We start from the raw sequence: 16,791 nt of genomic DNA on the forward strand, positions 1-16,791 counted from the left end.
GCAGCTATTGCATTCCTTTTATGCCTAAAATGATATGCAACAAGCTACATAATTCTTCATATGTCTTAAGTGACACTTTTACTGGTGCAACTAAATCACTGAGGATATAACACACACTTCCACCAGCTACGGAAATTAATATACAAACACTTTTATCTGGAGAAATATTATTTGCCAAACCGAATTGGTCAAATCTCTCAAGGTAGGTTTGAATGTTAAAACACCCCACATCAAACTGCTCAAAAAACTGTACATGATTACTAGGGACATAGAATTTTCGCAATGCGCGAAATGTGGAAAAAAGATGCAATTTTGAACATTCTGCACGTAACTACACCCCCAATGATGAAATATGCACGAGTTTTATTCGCGAAGTAATGCGAAATGTGTGCTTTTCCACGAAATGAACAATTTTTCGCGAAATAACCGTGAAATATCATCAAAATAAGTGGAAAACACGCAAAAACCGGCAATCGAGGTTGTGCACGCAAACTGTCGATTTATAACGAAACGTTTGCCTAAAGTTTCCTACCACTTGCAGCTGAAGAACGTTTTATCTTCGATCACATTAGGAAGACACTGCAAATTGGGATTTCCCATGCACATAATCTCAGTTCGAAAACTTCATTCCCTGTCAAGCTGCATTCCTTTCTTCCGCCGAATGTCTACTCAACTTCTAGTTTCATTGAACTTGCTAGCTGTAGCAGCGATGAGATTAGTCTGTTCCCGCACATCAAGGGAAACAATGGTGTCATTTGTGTTGAGTCATGAAAGAATTTTGTTTATCATGTGATTTTCAACATGTGTTTGTGTAGGTGCAGTAGTGATTATTTTATTTGTTGGACAGCAAGGGTGATGTTTTGTGTTGATGTTTTCTTTTTGGTTGGACAGTTAAGTACTTGTGTATGTGTACAGTATATAAAAATGAAGTAGTTCATCAATTTATAGCTCTTTTGTATGTTGTTTCCTCTCATAATGAAAAAGCGTGTGCCAATTATTTATTTTTTCCACAGCTGGTATATACGGCTGATCTGACATTTTATTTACCGCTCTCCTCAGTTTTTATTTACCATAAATTTGTCTCCCTAATGATTACTAACCTTCGTATCTTAATATTCATTAACAGCTGAATCTTCTTATGCATGTTATCCATGTTACCTTTCCTTTTTATCCTCGTCACCAATTGTAGAGAATGTTAATGAGGCAAAATAGGGTAACACTTTACTATACCAGAGACGGATTTCTTCAAATTTACAGGAGAAAGTACTTACGCAAATCATTTTCTGTAGCGTTGTTGATGTTCGGGAATGTAGTTTTGATCCATTTTAATGCGAATGCATGTGGTTTTGTACAAAAATCTATTTCCGACGTGCTATTGCTGCTGCCGCCATTTGCTTTCTGCACCAGAGCACAATACGCTCCTTATTGTCCGTATATGCTAAATTGAATGAAAAGAGTGCTAATGGAACCTAACCTAACAGGCCTAATCTAACCTAGTAGGCGCATACCTCGTCCCCGTGATGGTTCGTGGGGCTATCGTGAATTTTTGGGCTAATGTCAATGGTTTTTGGGGCTACCCATGGGTGGTTTGTGGGAAATAAGGAACAACAGTAAGTACTCATTAATGTAAGAAATAGACATTATTTTCGTTAGAAATTCATTATTTCACCTAAATAAATGTTCCGCAATGCAGAATAGTATGTTAGCAATGTAAAAAATTGCAAAATAAATCATTGATAGGTGTCTCTGGTATAGTAAATTAGTACCCAAAATAGTATCTTAATATAATTTATAGTAACTTTTAACTTCATGTTACAAAAACTCCATAAAAGACATACCTAAACAAAGAAAAAACATCATCTATCTCCAAATGGCAATATCTACAGTCCATCTTAACATTTTCTTTACCTTCTTCTCAACCTCTTGTCAGATATCAGATTGGTAAAATTATTCACTAATATTACTGGTACACTCATATGCCAATACTAGTAGAGTAACAATTAAACTTTCCATCTCTAATAGAAGTCCCGGTTTCAAATCCTGGCCTGGGCATAAAATTTCATCATATCATCACTCATCCTAATTTTTACAATTATCCAAAAGTGGCAGAAAAGTGATGCTAAATAACTAAATTAAACCAAATTAAATTTAATAATAATAATAAAGAGGGTGAGGGGGGTAAAGTCACAAGGGAAATATAGGCTATTATAAAATAAGTTGAAAATAGTGTTTGCACTGTGTATTGACTACTCTGGAAAAAAAAATTAAGATTCTGGAAAACTCAGGGAAAATACAGGGTGTCCCAAAATTTCTGTTACCATTATAATCAAACATAACTCTGAAACTACACAATGTAGAGCAGTGCTGTTTTTTGCAAATGTTCTACAGCTGAAAAAGTTGTTTTTTCTACACTTCTACACACCTCAACGTGTGCTCCTCTGGTTACCCTTAGGATGTCAAGGCAATATTTCACTTGCTACCCATACACTCTGCCACATATCAACATCAACTATGTGCTCAGCTGCAATGATTCCTTCTGCGAATTGTAACAAGACCTGGAACAGGGGTTTGGTATTCATAATCTTTGACTTACCTCAAAGGAAAAAATCCAAGGAGATGACATCAAGAGAGTGCTGGGGGACACCATGGCCTATCCATCTGCCAGGAAAATATCTATCCAGAATATCCTGGACAGTATGATACCAATGTGCATGTGCAATCTTCTGGGAAAATAACGGATGGCTGCAACTACTTCACCTGAGGGAGTAGATACTGTTCAAGCATATCACAGTTAATTATCCATGCAGTGCTGTCGTCCATAAAGAAGAAAGGACATAGAACACAAATGCAAACAAAATATATACTTTTTGAGCTGTAGAACATTTTGCTAAAAAAAATGCTCTGCTCTATCCCATGTCGTTTCAGAGTTATGTTTGATTGTTTTGGTAACTGTACTTTGGAGACACCCTGTGCAATTCTATTTGATGTGGGAACCCTGCACTACCTTCAAGTCACCACAGATATGCCAACTGTACTTGCTTTATTGTAGACTGTCAGCAGGTGTCTTAAGTTGTGGTATGTTTCTTTCATACATATATACAGCATTCCCAACTGGAATGGGTGAAAACTGATTTCCAGTATGTAACACCACCACCTTGAAACTCAATTTAGATGAGAATTAATAATCTCCATCCTTACAGATCATGTCTCATTCAGCTTATTTGCTTTTTTTTACTATTGGATTAACAGCTTTTTATTATCTTGAAATCTCCATACAAACAGAGTTACAGGGCATGACTAGTCCTGGATTTACACTGCAAATCTCACTTATGCACAAGACTGTTCAGCGTGTACCCTAGAATTGAAGTAGCACAGACTACATGCTTATGATGCAAGACTTTACTGTATACGAATTGATTGCATCATCTTAAGTCCACAATCGGTTTTGATATGACTCAGTTTTATGATGCAATAGCTTATCAGAGCAGCGTAACTTATTGACTGATTTTATCACACTATTGTCAGGGAACAAAGTTCGAAGTACTGCTTTGCCAATTGACATGTATGTATGCTGTGTCGACTGACTAGGTTTTCTGTACTATGCACACCAAGTAAACTAGAGTCAATCAACATTTTTTTATTGTCATTTTCGTTCTTAGCACACCAAAATTAGCAAGAATTCACTATTTTCATTTCAGGGGCAATTTGGCTGTTGGCTTGTGTAATCAATTGAAATGACATGTGGTCTTATTTGTCAGCAGCCTGCCTTGAATGCTTTACTAAGAAACATTCCATAATAGGAATTTTTGTACAATAACCATAAATTTGAGAGGAAATATTTCTTGTCCTCCGACATCGTGTCCTTTTAGTGTGAAATTCAATGTGTAGTTTATGGTCCATTTGATTGTGTACAGTGTATAAGTACCTAACTAATATGTTAAAAGTATAAAATCACAGAAAATTGTACCTTTTTGGGCAAATGTTGAAAATAAATTGCAAGAATTTGAATGAAAACAATTGTTTTTATTTATTTCCCAGATATCCATATGCTGCCTTAATTATCAAAATTCCTATTATATAAATTTACCATGACAAACCCTTTTCTGCTTAGCTATATATTTCACATACGCAGGTAGATTTTCAGTTTCCCAATATTCTGAAGACATAGTACTAAACAATCGTGTACCAAATGGGGTGGAGAGTCATTGCCAGAGCTATACCGAATTTTGAGGCTGATGTAGAAGGCTTGTTTTAGAAATGAAAATCGAGTTGTTAGAAACTTTGAGTATATGTACATGAGGTCTGACAACAATGTTTGTGAACATGCTACCATGCGGGTAAATTTGCAGCACTGTACAAACAGTCAATCAGGGTTCCTTACCTTGGTATACAAGTGTCTCACAGCTCTGTTTGTTTTGATCTGTGGCAGTGTGTTGCTGAATGGCGTTCATTATTGTGTGTCATTGTGAGAATGCTGGAGCTTGAATTGAAGCAATGAAGAAAAATTACGAAATTTCTTGTAAAACTAGACAAGAGTGGAAATAAAATAAGGTACATGTTAGCCCAAGTTTATGGGGATAATGACATGAAGAACCAGCAGAGGGGGGCTGGTAACCAACCGTACTCTTTCGAAAATACAAACTTTTTTTTTTTCAACCTACAGATTTTGATGTTTTAAGCTACCGGAAAGTAATCTGAACATGCGGAAACCACAAATAAGCAAGATATGTACCCTCAAAATGTGACAATGGCACGTTGAATTCCTTGCAACCTGCACTACTTTTGCCACTTATTTGAACAAATTTTCGTCATACATGTAAGAAATCATCAACAGAAATCATCGAAACATGTACAATGATAACACTTAATTAATATCATCATGGGAAGTAACCGTTCTAACATAAAAAAAAGAGACGTTAAATTATCAATTTAACGTTTTTTTGAGCAATTTTCGTTTCCGACGAAGGGAAAGAAAAAAAAAGTGTACATTTTTAAAAGTTAAGGGAGTTTCCTATAACCTTGAAATCTAATTGTACAAAATAAATTATATATGTACATACCTTGAAAGCATGCCGTTCCCATTCCGTGGTTGCAGGAGCAAACTGTGTAAAATGGGAGACGAATCACATACTACTAACACTGACTACGCACAGGGTCCCACTCATCGCATGGAAGTTAAATACCTTCCTCTTATGGCGTCACTGCAATGCTTCATTCCCTACGGAATCGTTCTCTTATTATGGGTACATTCCAAAAGTCTTAACGAAATGAACAAACTCCATGAAGATAACTGGGCTCGTGAACCTGGTGAAACCAGTTATTTTACAGACTTATGGGACATGTTAGATGATAGTGCAGGCACAGCGTTTTGTTTAGAAAATATTTCCGCATGGCATCCAGCAGAAGGCATGTCCTTATGGCAGAAGCAAACACTACTGCGAACACTATTACTCACATTATAAGAACAGTTAAGGCACACTCATCTTGTGCACATAGCTTTATATCACACTCTGATAAAATTATAATACATTTTCCGAACTAGTGCAGTTTGAAGCCATCATGCACGCACGTTGTCTGCAAGCAGCAGATGATTTTCTCCGAACAAACCACCCTCCTGGCCAGTGCGTTTGGTAAATCTCGTTCTTTCACGAAATGCGACTTTTGGGACAGCATAATGAACCTCACAAAATGCATGGAAGCACTTATGGGACAGCCAGTTACCATAACTTGTTTTAACGTGTTAAACTCATGCGACTTTCGGAATGGGCTGTATATATGCTAATGATACCTAACCTAACAACATAGGCAATCCTCATCTGATGTGACCTCTGAACGACAAGTTCTCGCAGGGTTGTGCGATAAGGAAGACCCCGACAGAACATGAAGGTGTCTGCCTCTCGTGCGATTAGTAAGACCCGGTCTCTGATGTCAATCACAGTGTGCGTGACGTCATAAATCATGCCACATAAAATTGTTCAATACTCACTTATAATGCATCTCCGTGGGGGAAAAAAGAACAACAAACATTCATATGAATGACAATCTTCCCAACCCACTGAAAAATTTCCAGTTTCTCGTGGGGGTACGGAGGTTCACCATCGCCCAGCAGTGTACAAATGAATCAAACATTTTTCTGACAGAAGAGAAAGCGTCACTGTTGAGGAAAGGCCAGGGTGGCCAGAAACAAGCAGAACTGGCGAAATCATTGTAAAAATTTGTCGAATTATGCATCAAAATCGTGGGCTGACTATGAGATGAAAAGCAGTTCAAGTAATATAATCACTCTCTATATGCCTTCATGTTATGGTACAAATGACAGGGGAGCACTTTACTTTTTTTTTTTTTGGTTACTCTGTACACAAGAGTAAATATGATGATGTTTCATTGGATTCAAATGTATGTACTAAACAAAATATTTGGTGAAGGAAAGTGTATCAACAGCAGCTTAGTGATGAAATAAGGACAGTTGAATACAATATGGACAGCCCTATTTTTTGCACTATACCTCTTTATGTTTGCTGACAAAGGAAACAAAGATGGAAACACAGTGAGTGGTGGAATAGGAGGACACACTATTTGCAGATGACAATGCAATAATCTGCTGGTGGTTACTAATGCTAGTTTCAGATGCGCAACCCTGAATTTTGATCTGGTGGGGCAAGTACCAGAAGAAACGTACCAACAATTAAAATAATAAAGTGGTAGTGGTAGTGGTAGTATCAAATATGTTATTAACCTCGCAAATTATGCAAAAAAGGGGTAGAAGTCAGCGCTAAAGCATTTGTGTTGGAACAAACTATTTGAAATATTTTTTCAGCACAAGCAATTTCACATTAGTAATGGAAAACAAGCACACAAACTTGTTTTTTTGAAAGACAGAAAATTCTTAATCAATGCATCCGAATATAATAATTTTTTCACATATAACATGTACAGAGGTTGTTTGCTTTATATCCGACCATTGTCGATTCGGTGCTGCCACTTGGCGTATCATGCTGCAACTATGGGTTTGCTGGCAGGAGCAGTGTTGTTTCTGACCTTGAAGATGTGTGAGTGTTGGTAGTGAATGTTATCAAATGGCACCGAAAATGAACCGGTATTGGGAGGTTTATGTAATGGCCCTTTTCCATGCTAAATTTTCATACGTATTCATTGTGAAACACTCGGGGTGACTTCTGCGAAAGCTATTGTGGCCTGTTACACAACAGGCTCTCCTTGCGAAACATTCACCCACGAAAACCACCACGAGAAGGGCTGCAAGCAAAGTGTCACATACCGTGACATTGACGGCAAGGGGCGCAGCAACTTTGTTCGTCAGTGCAGGGAAAGTTTCCCTCGTGGCTTTATGGTTGTGACGGGATTTGGATATGAGGGTAAGTTGATGAAAGCAAAGTGGACAAAAACGTGAAGGTGAATGCCAGATACTTCCAAGACTCCATTCTGACACCTATCTATCAGAGAGACATCCCACAATTGTATGGAATGGACGCGAACCAGGTGATGATCCATATGGAGAAGGCTTCGAAGTAGATGGAAAATGGCGGAGCTGGATCGTCCGGACGATTCGTAGCCTTTTACGCTGTATATTTTAAGGTACCTTCACGGGAAATCACCTATAGGGTAGTACCTTCACGGTTAACCCCCGAAAACACCTATAGGGTAGTACCTTCACAGTTAACCCAGTACCTTCACCGGAAAACACCTATAGAGCAGTACCTTCACGGTAATTTTGGACGAATCGTAGCCTTTTACGCTGTATATTTTAAGGTACCTTCACGGGAAAGCACCTATAGAGCAGTACTTTCACGGTTAACACAGTACCTTCACGGGAAAACGCCTATAGAGCAGTACCTTCACGGTTAAACCAGTACCTTCACGGGAAAGCACCTATAGGGTAGTAGCAAACCGTAGCCTTTTACGCTGTATATTTTAAGGTACCTTCACGGGAAAGCACCTATAGAGCAGTACCTTCACGGTTAACCCAGTACCTTCACGGGAAAGCGCCTATAGAGCAGTACCTTCACGGCAAAGCGCCTATAGAGCAGTACCTTCACGGCAAAGCACCTATAGGGAAGTACCTTCACGGTTAACCCTGTACCATCATGGGAAAGCACCTATAGAGCAGTACCTTCACGGTTAACCCAGTACCTTCACGGGAAAGCGCCTATAGAGCAGTACCTTCACGGTTAACCCAGTACCTTCACGGGAAAGTGCCCATAGAGCAGTACCTTCACGGCAAAGAACCTATAGGGAAGTACCTTCACGGTTAAGCCAGTACCTTCACGGTTAACCCAGTACCTTCATGGGAAAGCGCCTATATGGCAGTACCTTCACGGGAAAGTGCCTATATGGCAGTACCTTCACGGTAATTTTGGACGAATCGTAGCCTTTTACGCTGTATATTTTAACCTTCACAGGAAATCACCTATAGGGTAGTACCTTCACGGTTAACCCAGTACCTTCACGGGAAAGCGCCTATAGAGCAGTACCTTCACGGAAAAGTGCCTATAGAGTAGTACCTTCACGGCAAAGCACCTATAGGGAAGTACCTTCACGGTTAACCCAGTACCTTCATGGGGAAGCGCCTATAGAGCAGTACCTTCACGGTTAACCCAGTACCTTCACGGGAAAGCGCCTATATGGCAGTACCTTCACGGTAATTTTGGACGAATCGTAGCCTTTTACGCTGTATATTTTAACCTTCACGGGAAAACACCTATAGAGCAGTACCTTCACGGTTAACACAGTACCTTCACGGGAAAGCGCCTATAGGGCAGTAGTGAACCGTAGCCTTTTACGCTGTATATTACAAGAGTTCACGGTGTATGTTAACCTCACTGTCAGCGTTGGCAGCTCTGCCATCAACATTTCACCACAATATTTTACAAGTTAAACTAACCTAGTGAGTTGGCAACATTTATTCTATCATGCATTGTTTGAGCTGCAAGCTAAATTTAGCTAACAAATCAAAACGAGTGCTCTTCAGGGGATGAAGTATGCTTTCGAAAACAAAGAAACAATACAAATTCCAGCATTTCCTCTACCGATGAACCTCTTTTCTGTTCTTGGTTAATTACGCAAGGGAAAAAAAGGGCTTCGAAAGAAAATCCTTACCAATAAAAATATTTGTATAGGAGTCGTTGCTAATGCTACTTACGCGATTCTTTTCCTCTAATTGTGTGAGCAAGACGGAACGATGTGTGTAGGTCAACTCCTAGACGGATCGATATCGTTTCCTACCACGTCATACATCGCCTCGACTTTTCGCAGTGCTTAGCGAGAAGGTGACCGAGTGACTATATTAACAGCATTCCTGCCGTGAATTGTTAGTGACATTTTTGCTGTATTAACTCTAGTGACTGAGATCTATATGTGCTTGTGGTGCACGTTGTGTTCAATTGCATGAAAACTTTCGCAAGAAGGAGAAAGAACAGCTTTACTTCAACAGAGGTAAGTACAGCAATTATGTTTTTATAGTGGAACCACAAGGAAAGAAACCTGCACAGACCCCATCGCGCTGGCGGGTGGGGGAAGAAGACAGGAGGAAGGAGCCTTCAGAGCGGCCAACGTCAATGTTGCCAGACACTTCACGGGATTTCTCGGTAGGATTTCACAATAAACTATTGCTATGGTACCTCCGACGGCCTGCTCAAAAACAAGTTTCCTGGTCACCTTACTTGAACATGGAGGGGAGAGTGGAACTCCACTCAGCCATGAAAAGTGCTGTTTGAACTGTGAAATTATGCCAAACGATGTGCTAGGACATTATTATTATTTTATTACTATTACTACATTACCATGGGCATTCACATATACTTTCAATTCAGCTGCAATAATGTGTGTTAATTATTGCATGAATATGATACATTGAAATTTAAGCAATATTTTTTGAGGGAACAACACTATTATTGGAGAAAATGTGCCTTCTTTTGCCCCCCCTGGAAAAAAATACCTTCCTTGCCCCCTGCCTGGAAAAAATCCTGCGGACATCCATGTACATTACTATTTTTAGATGGTTGTATTTTATCCCACCCGAAAATTGAGTTGATTTCAGTTACAGTAATTTACATCCATTATTATAATAGGGATGTAGAAACGTGATAATTTCAAACTCAAGTGGTGTTTTCTGAGAGGGCAACATTATACGGGGTAATATGCCTCGTTTACTCGCCTGATAAAAATACATTGTTTCTCCCTCTCTGGAAAAAATCTGCAGACATCCTCTTGCCCCCAGTGCACACGCCTATGTCGCCCCCCGAGAAGGTCGTTCATCCGCTACTATTAGATCATCGGATTTTGTAGCAGATCTTCTGGTTTCCCAAGAAACAATCTCCCGATTTTTTCAAGTCTGACCTGGCAATACTGCCCCGAGCACTGATAACGGCAGGGAAGATGTGCGAACGATTTTGAGGGAAGGTTTTTTTCCTTGTGGTCGAGCTATACTTGCTTTATTAACCTGAGTTAACTTGGAATTTACTTTTACATTGCATATTATTAACTCAAATTATCTCGTGATCGCACAATATCAGTGTATTTTTGTGCTAATCAGGAAAGTCTCGTTTGAGCTTTAATAAGTTTACATAACAAAATTTTACTTGCTTCTACTGGACGTCATGTGAGAAAAGGAACACGATGACGATGGGATTTTGTGCTGGTGAGAGCGTGGGGTTCTCTACATACAGTTTATCACCGACTTGAATGTCTATGATTTGCGAAGCATCCTCGGCATATGAAGTCTCTCCACTTTCGGGATGTGCGAAATCAACCAGCTCTACCTTGCGGACTTTAGGTTCGTCCCCTATATTCGTCACAGTCATAGTCGGATAGTGAAGGGCTCGCAGTAGCGACCAGTAAGTTTTCTTGACAAACTGAAGTTTTCCCCTGAGGTAAAATTGATGGTATGCTTTGACAGGAGTGAGGATGTAGAGTTGGCTTCGTGGATTGAAAGGGGACGGAAATTCTCGATTTGGGATGCTGAATATCTCTAGGACGACTGTCGATTTTAAGTTGTCGAGGCTAACGTTCAGGCTGCCGACGTTGGCTCGCAGTTCCTCCTGCACATCGTCCAGTTTGTTCTGTATGGGCTCCAGGTGTTCGCTGAAGAGGTTGACGATGCTGTCGTAAGAAGGTTTGATCTTGATTTCCACGCGAAGTTGCTTGAAGTGTTCGTTCAGTTCGCGAAGCTTGTCGGTAAAATCAGCCAAAGCAGACTCTTGACCGGTCTCCACGTTGTCGATTCGAAGTTTCACGTTTGCGATGATCTGCTGCAAGCTTTCGACGAGCCTCAGTTTGGAGTTTTGTGTCGCGAGGTCGTGAACCTGATTTCTGCGAACAGAGTGTGCAGCTCGTTGACGTTCTGGTTAGTGGGCATCGTGGCGATGGTGTCTCGAATTTGCACGATTTCAATCTGAATGTTTTTCACGTCCTCGGATTTGAGCAAACGATCACTGTCCTCTTCACGGCTTTCAGTTCCTGCGATGTTGGTAAGTTGACGACTGTATTCTGCAGCGCGGTCAAAGCTTTTCTCACGGCGTCCAGCTCACTGGCGTCGGCTACCGTACCTAGCGCATCCCGGAGTCGCGTCATGTCGTCCTGTGTGGGGGTTGATTGCTGCAGTGTTTCCAACTTGCTCTGTATGTCGTCGATCAGGTGATGGAAGTGTGAAAGTTCGGTTTCGGTGTTAAGGCTTTCCAGCTTGGCAATTTGCTGTTGAAGTGTGGTCAGGGTTTCCGTTATGCCTGGCAATTTCAATTCCAAAGCTTCCTGCACGGTCGATAGATCAGTTCTCATGGTCGACAAAGTGTCCTCGATGTGTCTTACGGTGCCTTGGATTTTACCGAAATCCTCGTACGTCTCGAGTTGCAGTTTGATGTTGGCCACAGACTTTCCTATAATTTTCAGTTCCTCGGACGAAGGAAAGTTGGCAATGGCTTCTTCGACGGTTTGAAGTTTCTCCCTGATGTTTTTCACCGAGTTTTCAAGTTCTGCAAAGGATATCGGAGACGGGATCTCATCCCGAAAACTACCGAGTTCGTTTCGTAGATCGGTCACTGCTCGCTTGATCAGAAGTATGTCTTCGGGTGCTGGGTTGGTTTCAAGTTGGATCTTAATGTTAGAAATAATATTTTGAAGTTCGCTCAAGCTAGCTTGGATGTTTGTTTTCTGTTCCTCAAACTTAGTTTTTAGTTGAATAATGTCTCTGGATTTTTGTAGGTTAGATAATTCCTCTCGCAGGTTGTTCACTGTTTCGTGAATGCTGCTCAAACTTTCCAAGGATGCTAAATCAGAATACTTGGCGAACAGTGATTTGAATTCCGCTTCGATCTTCAGGATCGGATCCACTAATGTTTTCTGCAGACTTGTGATCTCATCTTGTAGGCTCGAGGACAGAGTGTTCTGGAGAGTCAGCAGGTCGCTGCGAAGTTTCTTTACTCGTTGGTCGAGTTTCAGAATTTCAGTGTTGTCGGGTGGCTCAGTATCCGTGCCGGCTCTGGAGTGGCCGATGATATTGTTCGGCATCTTGATGCGATTTACTATTTACTTACAGATTCGAATCAAAACAATGGCCAAATATGTATATAATAGCCTATTGCATATCCCTGAAAGTTGGTTTTCTCTGTTGCAGAAAAATGTCGCAGTCACAAGACACATCCACTGCAGTTCCGAAGACGAAAGAACCCCAAGTTCACTGTCCCTTCTGTAGTATCCCACAAACCATGTCCAATCTAAGTCGGCATAAACAAAGATGTATTCAACGACCTGGTTCGTCGAAAGAACCCGCCAGCATCACCAAACCTTCCCCAACATCCAGGAAAGTGATAACAACAAAAAATTTGATCGTCAATCAGAAGAGTGGGGTAAAGCGAAAGCAGTCTTCAAACCAGTTGAGCCATGGAAAGAGAACGAAGATCACAGAATCGGCTGAAGCACGCGACCCAGAATGTATTAAGCCGAAGAGAACAACGTTCAGGAATATGTTGGCAAATTACAGCCTCAGCAGCGAGAATAGGGGTTTGCCCTGCAGTGCCGAAATTTTCCTGAAGGAGAAGAAAGCAGAAGTGGTTAAGATTTTGGTTTCCACTCTCGACAAGGGCCCCTTCAAATTCGACATGGTTTTGGATTCGTTGTTCCAGAAGCATTCGTCGGAACAAACTCACATGTTCTCCAGTAGAACAAAGCAACAACTTCTGCTGGAAAGTGAGAGGGAGGTGATAAGCGAACTTTACGACAAGCTAGTGAATGAGATCGTCCGGAAGCAGGAAAATTTCAAGGCAAAGGATCGGGTTGGAGTGTTTGCAACACTACACATATCATCAACATCAACATAAGCAAATACAAGCCTCTTTCGGGATCGACTTACGTGAAGCTCCCGCAGGTGATCGAAAACAATAAAGCCGTTCTTAACATTAAAAACAACGACAACCAGTGTTTCAAATGGTGTCTCCTGGCCCATTTGCATCATAAAACAAAAAACTCTACGCGCGTTGGAAGTTACAGCCAGTACGAGAATGAATTGGATGAATATTTCGAAGACGTTACATTTCCTGTGCAGCTGACAAAAATCGAAAAATTCGAAAAAGCCGATCAACAAAAAAACAAGATTCCAATCGGTGTAAATGTGTACGGATATACAATCAGCAACAAAAAAGTAGATATTTTTCCGCTTCTGATCAGCAAAATTGTAGGTGATGAGGTGAATGTAGTGCACATGCTGTTGATAAAAAGTATGAAACAGCACCATTATTGCCTCATCCGTGATCTTTCAAAGCTGGTCAGAAGCGAGATAACAAAACATGAACATCAAATCGAAATTTGTTATCGATGTATGGTATTTTTCAGCAACCTAGGTTCAAGAACCGCCAAGGAGAGACTGCAGGATCACCTCAGAGAATGCCTGCAGCATCAACCATCCAGGTGCGTGTTCCCTGGTGGTTCTCATTTCTTCAGAAGGTACAAGTCCCAGCTGGAGGTCCCCGTTGTCATCGTTGCGGACTTTGAGGCATTCTTGAAGCCCATGGCGATCTGCGACCCCGATCCGGCGAAATCATCAACTACTGCCTACCACGAGCACATACCTTGCAGTTTCGCATACTACGTGCACTGGATGGTAGGAGCGGACGAAGATAGCAAGGAACCGATTCTTTACCAAGCACCCGAGGCTGGAAAACGCTTCCTGGAATTCCTAGTCAAGGAAGTGGAGGAATGGGGTGATGTTTTGTTCAGGACTAAACCCATGAATGATCTTACCGAAGACGAAGAATTGAAATTTGTTTGTGCAACACATTGTCCAAATTTGATGATTGTGTGATAAAAGTGACACACCACAATCACGTAACGGGTCAGTACATCAGTCCGTTATGCTATAGATGCAATTTGAAGCTTCAAACTGCCAAGTTTGTGCCGGTATTTTTCCACGGCCTCAGCAATTATGATCTTCACCATTTCGTCAAAGAGCTGGGCTATGATAAAAAATCCATCCGTGTGATTGCCGAGACCGACGAGAAATACATTACTATCAGCAAGTGGGTGAATATTCCACCGGGCTATCATGGTAAGATGAGCAAAATGATCCCCTGCGACGATGAGTGCACGTTGTGCGCTGCTGGCAAGAAGCCAAAATACAGAAGAATTGAACTTAGATTCATCGATTCTTACCGCTTTCTCCAGGCTAGCCTCGAAAAATGTGTCGCCATGTTGGACATGCCGGAAGTTACCAGAGATAATTTCCCAGATGTGTCCTTGGACGCTATTCGAAGGAAAGGAGTGTACCCATATGAGTACGTCGACGGGCCCGAAAAGTTCGACGAGACGGATCTTCCGTCGAAAGACGCTTTTAATTCAACCTTGAAGGACTCCGTGTGTTCCGACGAAGACTATGCGCACGCCAAACGTATGTGGAACGAGTTTCGATGCTGCTCGCTGGGTGATTTCCACGATCGATACTTGAAGCTGGACTTGCTTCTCCTATTCGACATGCTCCAAGCGTTTCGTCAAACCGCTATTCGTGATTACAAAGTCGACCCTGCGCACTTCGTGAGTCTTCCGGGATTCACCTGGAATGCCATGTTGTATTCCAGTAGCATTCGATTGCAACTTTTCGCGGAAGATCAATGCGACATGCAGCTTTTCATCGAGAAATGTATCAGGGGCGGCATCGTGCAATGTTGTTTAAGACATGCGAAAGCAAACAACAAGTACATGGGAGACGAGTACGATCCCAATCAGGAGTCCAGCTACATAATATACTTGGACGCCAACAACCTGTATGGTTATGCGATGACACAGAAGCTGCCACAGTCTAATTTCGAGTGGTCAGACATCACCGAAGAAGGACTGAAACATCTGCTTCAAGAGGATAATTTTGAAGGATCGACAGGATACTTCGCGGAGGTAGACTTAGAGTATCCTTCAGAATTGCACCAGCTCCATTCGGATTTTCCTCTGGCGCCTGAGCTAAAATCTCCTCCTTGCTCCAATCAACCAAAACTGCTTCTGACGTTGGAGAGGAAGGATCATTACGTAGTGCACTGCAAACTGCTGAAATTCTATCTCCAGCAGGGTCTTGTTTTAACTAAAGTGCACAGAGTTTTGAAATTCACACAGGGCAAATGGCTGGAACCCTACATCAACATGAACACCCAGAAGCGGCAGGTGGCGACATCTGACCTGGATAAGGATATGTATAAACTGATGAACAACGCCATCTACGGAAAAACAATGGAGAATGTAAGGAAATACAAGGATGTCAAGATAGTTTCGGACGAAAAAAAATGCATGAAGTGGGTTGCCAACCCACGCTTCAAGAGCAGGAAAATTTTTAACGAGAACCTGACGTTGCTTCATCTTGAGAAATCCTGCATTACGTTCAACAAACCGACGTACGTGGGGGCTGCAATTCTCGAACTGTCGAAACTGCAAATGTATGAGTTCCACTACAACATCATGAAGTCACAATACAAAAATCAAATCCAGATCGCTTACATGGATACGGACAGTTTCGTTTATGTGATGAAGGAAGATCCATACAGGGGCATGACAACCGAATTGAAGGAACATTTCGACACTTCGGGCTATCCACAGCCGAACCCCTACAACATTTTGCCAAGAAACAAGAAAGTTCCCAGATTGATGAAGGACGAAATGAACGGTGAGATCATCAGAGAGTTCGTGGGACTCAGGGCTAAATCATATTGTATCAGAACGACCGTTGCCACCATCAAGAAGTCCAAGGGAGTTGGAAAAGCACTGTTCAGGGGAAGTCAAACGTCGAGGATTACATCGAATTCCTGAAAAAGAAACTCCCCATCCTGTGGGAAGAGAGGAGGTTCCAGAGCATAGACCATGATGTGAAGACCGTGAAACTGAACAAAGTGGCGTTGGATGCAGAGGACGACAAGAGAAAAGTTTTGAACTGTGGTATTCACACCGTTCCATGGGGCTATTCACCAATCGGAGAGAAGTCCAAATCATGCAATATCTGTAATTAGGCTAATCCTGTAACGAATCCACTTCGCGCGCACACACACGCTTCTGTATTAAATTGTACGCATACACACAAAATACTTTTTTATTTACTTCATTTCCGGCATCCATCTATTTTTTTTGCTGAAATAAGCAGCAGTCTCATATCACCAAAACCTTTTCTCTCCATTTATTGTTCTTTCCTACACTATCCCAATGTTGGTCTTGGGGTGGCACAGAGAGAAAAGAAGGCAGCAGCTGAAGCAGAATGCAGTTCACGGATAGCAGTAAGTAAATAAACAGACATAATAAAATAGGAGTTCTTCGCAA

At 41.4% G+C, this 16,791-nt stretch overlaps 1 protein-coding gene across 1 annotated transcript; it reads left to right on the plus strand.

Moving 5' to 3' along the window:
- The first annotated feature begins 14,556 nt into the window (after window positions 1-14,556).
- On the plus strand, window positions 14,557-16,290 carry LOC145986899 (uncharacterized). Its single transcript, XM_083121366.1, has one exon. It carries the CDS (start codon window positions 14,557-14,559, stop codon window positions 16,288-16,290), a length of 1,734 nt encoding a protein of 577 aa, XP_082977492.1.
- The last annotated feature ends 501 nt before the right edge of the window (window positions 16,291-16,791 follow it).

The sequence above is a fragment of the Lepisma saccharinum genome, chromosome 4, assembly GCF_977018435.1.
Source record: "Lepisma saccharinum chromosome 4, izLepSacc3.1, whole genome shotgun sequence".
NCBI classification, from domain to species: domain Eukaryota; kingdom Metazoa; phylum Arthropoda; class Insecta; order Zygentoma; family Lepismatidae; genus Lepisma; species Lepisma saccharinum.

Bases quoted from the DNA above. Each gene is read 5' to 3' on its own strand.
- LOC145986899 (XM_083121366.1), top strand. From the start codon at position 14,557: ATGAGCAAAATGATCCCCTGCGACGATGAGTGCACGTTGTGCGCTGCT.